Source organism: Trachurus trachurus (assembly GCF_905171665.1).
Source record: "Trachurus trachurus genome assembly, chromosome: 22".
Classification (NCBI taxonomy): Eukaryota; Metazoa; Chordata; class Actinopteri; order Carangiformes; family Carangidae; genus Trachurus; species Trachurus trachurus.
In genome coordinates this window covers 30,310,737-30,314,335 of record NC_139907.1, presented here as the reverse complement: position 1 = coordinate 30,314,335, position 3,599 = coordinate 30,310,737, and the positions used below count along the sequence as shown (strand labels likewise).

Below are 3,599 nucleotides of genomic sequence, written 5' to 3'. Positions count from 1 at the left end.
ACTGCAGCATAAATGCCTTGATGGCCACAAAACTAAACACCAGTTACAAAACATCAATCCCATAAAAGATCCCAATGTCTCTATTCTGACATAACAAAGAACATCAAATGTTTAACGGCCTGGAGCAACGCAGCATTACTCAACAGAAGGCAACAAACAGAGAAGACGTAAACAACCACCCAGGCTGGCTAATCCTGTGTTACCATCAACTTTTAATGCATTCTGTTTCTCCATAGTTTTAAGGCCATGTGGCAGTGAAGTGGTGAGGAGCTGACCATGGGTGACTGGAACCTGCTGGGCAGCATTCTAGAGGAGGTCCATATTCATTCTACTATTGTGGGCAAGGTCTGGCTCACCATACTCTTCATCTTCCGTATGCTGATCCTGGGAGCAGCCGCTGAAGACGTGTGGGATGATGAGCAGTCTGAGTTTGTTTGCAACACCGACCAGCCGGGCTGCAAGGCAGTCTGCTACGACCGTGCCTTCCCCATCTCCCTCATTCGCTTCTGGGTCCTGCAGGTCATCTTTGTGTCTGCGCCTTCACTGGTCTACATGGGCCACGCTCTCTACTGCATCCGATCGCTGGAGAAGGAGCGCCACCGCAGGCGGGCCCAACTGAAGGAGGAGCTGGACGAGGCAGAGTTGGCCTTGGATGAACATAAGCGCATGGAGAAGGAGCTGAGGAGGTTGGACGAGCAGAGGAGGGTGAAGAAGGCACCTCTCAGAGGCTCTCTGTTGAGAACCTACATCATCCATATCCTGACACGCTCTGTGGTGGAGGTCTGCTTCATCCTGGGCCAGTATATACTCTATGGTATCCAACTGGAGCCACTCTATAAGTGTGAGAGGCTGCCTTGCCCCAACAGTGTAGACTGTTATATCTCCAGGCCCACAGAGAAGACCATTTTTATGGTCTTCATGATTGCCATTGCTGGTGTGTCACTGTTCCTCAACCTCCTGGAAATATCTCATCTGGGCATCAGGAAAATCAAACAGATCCTGTATGGAGAGAGGTACACAGAAGATGACAGCCTGATCTACAAGAATAGGAAGAAGGCATCCTTACCACACCTCTGTGTTATGAGCAATTTATCACCTCACAACGGGCCTTTGACTCAGACCTTCAAAGTGATTCCAGAGACAGACATGAAGCTTCTGCATTACAGCACTGGGCTCAGGGCCAACCAGGAAGCACTGAGACACAACAGCTTGGCTCATCTCGGGCACAGTCAGGCCAGCTATATCTGTCCCCAACCTAGGATGCCACCCAGGTCTGACCAGAACTGTACAGTGCAGGCCCCCCAGACCCATGAAGCTCCAGAAAGGCCCACAGCCATGGTGGATCAACACCCACCATGGGCTTCAGCTGTTTGCAATGCAGAGGAAAGTGCAACAAGACAACCTGAAGACACCCATGAGGGAGAACACCCTCACCCCAGCCATTTGGACACCTTTCTGTCCAGCAGCACCTTCAGGCCAAGTGCTATCACAGACCTTAATGAGAACGGGCGAAGGGAGTCAATGGGGAGTGAGCTCCTGATCCCTAACCCCCGAAAGACTAGTTTCATGATCAGGCCACCCTCTGACAGTTTGTCCTCAATCAGCGGCTCCACGAGCCCTTCCTTACATACCTCAGAGGAATCCGATGAGTTAGGCTCCCTGCAAGGAGACATGCCCATGATGCCGCCTGCTGGAGGTCGAAGGATGTCTATGGCAAGTAAAGAGAGGAGATTGTTTGGTGTCTGAATCACTGTCCACACTTCCACCACACCGACTGTTGAGAGGCAAAGTCAGGTTGTAATTAACAGTAATAATCATTTTTCCCAGTTATACATATATAAAACGTGGAGCATCTGTTGGTGGACTATCAATATACTAAAAGAAAGTAATGTAGATGTTTTAAAAAATCTTTATGTAGGTTTATCAATCAATCAATCAATCAATCAATCAATCAATCAATCAATCAATCAATCAATCAATCTATCTATCTATCTATCTATCTATCTATCTATCTATCTATCTATCTATCTATCTATCTATCTATCTATCTATCTATCTATCTATCTATCTATCTATCTATCTATCTATCTATCTATCTATCTATCTATCTATCTATCTATCTATCTATCTATCTCTAAATTCTGCCAAAATGGTCAAAGTCTTTGTTTTCCTTTGTGGATCCATCATCATAATTTCTCTCTGAGGTCAAATATTGCTCCATAATCACGAGGTACAGGTGCAAAGAGGCAATCACACATCATCAATTTCATCACGTCTAAGACAGACACATAAACAGAAAGAAACATAGATTAAAAAAAACAGCTTTTTAAATTGAGTGTTTCTCAAACTGCCTAAATGAAAATCAGGGTATAAGTGTTGTTGTTTTTTTATTTGATTAAATTCAATTATATCAATTCAATTTTATTTAAATAGCACATTTCATATGACAAGCGCAAACTCAATGGGCTTCACAAAAACAAAACAGTAACACTTTACTTGAAGGTATCGTCATAAGAGTGACATGACACAGTCATGAACGTGTCATAAACATTATGTCAATGTCATAACGTTGTCATTAAGTGTCATTCGGTTAACCCTAACCATAACCCTACAAAAACCGAATGACACTTAATGACAACGTTATGACATTGACATAATGTTTACGACACGTTCATGACTGTGTCATGTCACTCTTATGACGACACCTTCAAGTAAAGTGTTACCAACAAAACAATCAAATCATCTCTTATGCCTTTTAAAAAATGATCAGGCCCAAATGAGATGTTGTAGATTACTGTTGGGTTTTACTCTAACTAACAGTTTACAGACAGCTTCACTCTACAGTTGAGGTTTTATGATGGATGGTGTGACATTTGAAGGACATGGGTCAAGGTTAGCCTGCTCCGTTATCTATCCAATACACATCATTGAGCCTAAAGACTTGGACAAAAATAACCTGAGACAACTCTGTTAAAGAGTACATTTATACTATACTTACTGACATTTGTGTTTAATGACATCTGGCCACCATTCACGTGTGATCATTTAGATGCTAATTAAATAGAAACATACAGACCTTACCTTAACTCAAGTAAGACCACCAAAAAATATTGCTCATTACCTCACCAAAGAGATTATGTTCCCCCTGTGTCTGTGTGTTTGTCTGTCATCAGGATTATACAGATGTGAACATGTAGAATGACAGAAATGATGAATGTTAGGTGACTAATGGAGTGATGACATTGGAAAAATAGTGAAAGATGCTTGCTTAATGAATTCCAGGTATACAATATGTATTTTATGTCTTTCTCAGAGTATGTTTCTGGATATCTCCTCCATCATGAAGAAGTGACGAGATGAGGCTAACATGTCCATGAGAGCTGTTGTTCCACAGCACAGCTGGGTCGCCAACAGGGAAAACTGTATCAGTGATCCATCCATCAACATTGATCCACTGCACAAGTCACATGGGGCCAAAACCAGTCAAACAGTTTGGCCATGATGAGACAGCCAAAGCCCAGTATGTTGTGAATGTGAAGCACCTTAGAGCACCTCCATGTGGGTACTAAGAGGAAAGGATTGTATCTTGTTCCATGTGT

At 43.1% G+C, this 3,599-nt stretch overlaps 1 protein-coding gene across 1 annotated transcript; it reads left to right on the top strand.

The window, feature by feature from the left end:
* Nucleotides 1–276: 276 nt before the first annotated feature.
* On the top strand, nucleotides 277–3,352 carry LOC311006259 (gap junction alpha-5 protein-like; the record flags this gene model as incomplete). The annotated part of the gene is made up of 2 exons (XM_083999013.1): nucleotides 277–1,713; nucleotides 3,314–3,352. The coding sequence occupies 2 exons, from the start codon at nucleotides 277–279 to the stop codon at nucleotides 3,350–3,352; spliced, it is 1,476 nt and encodes a 491-aa protein (XP_083855139.1).
* Between the last annotated feature and the right edge of the window lie 247 nt (nucleotides 3,353–3,599).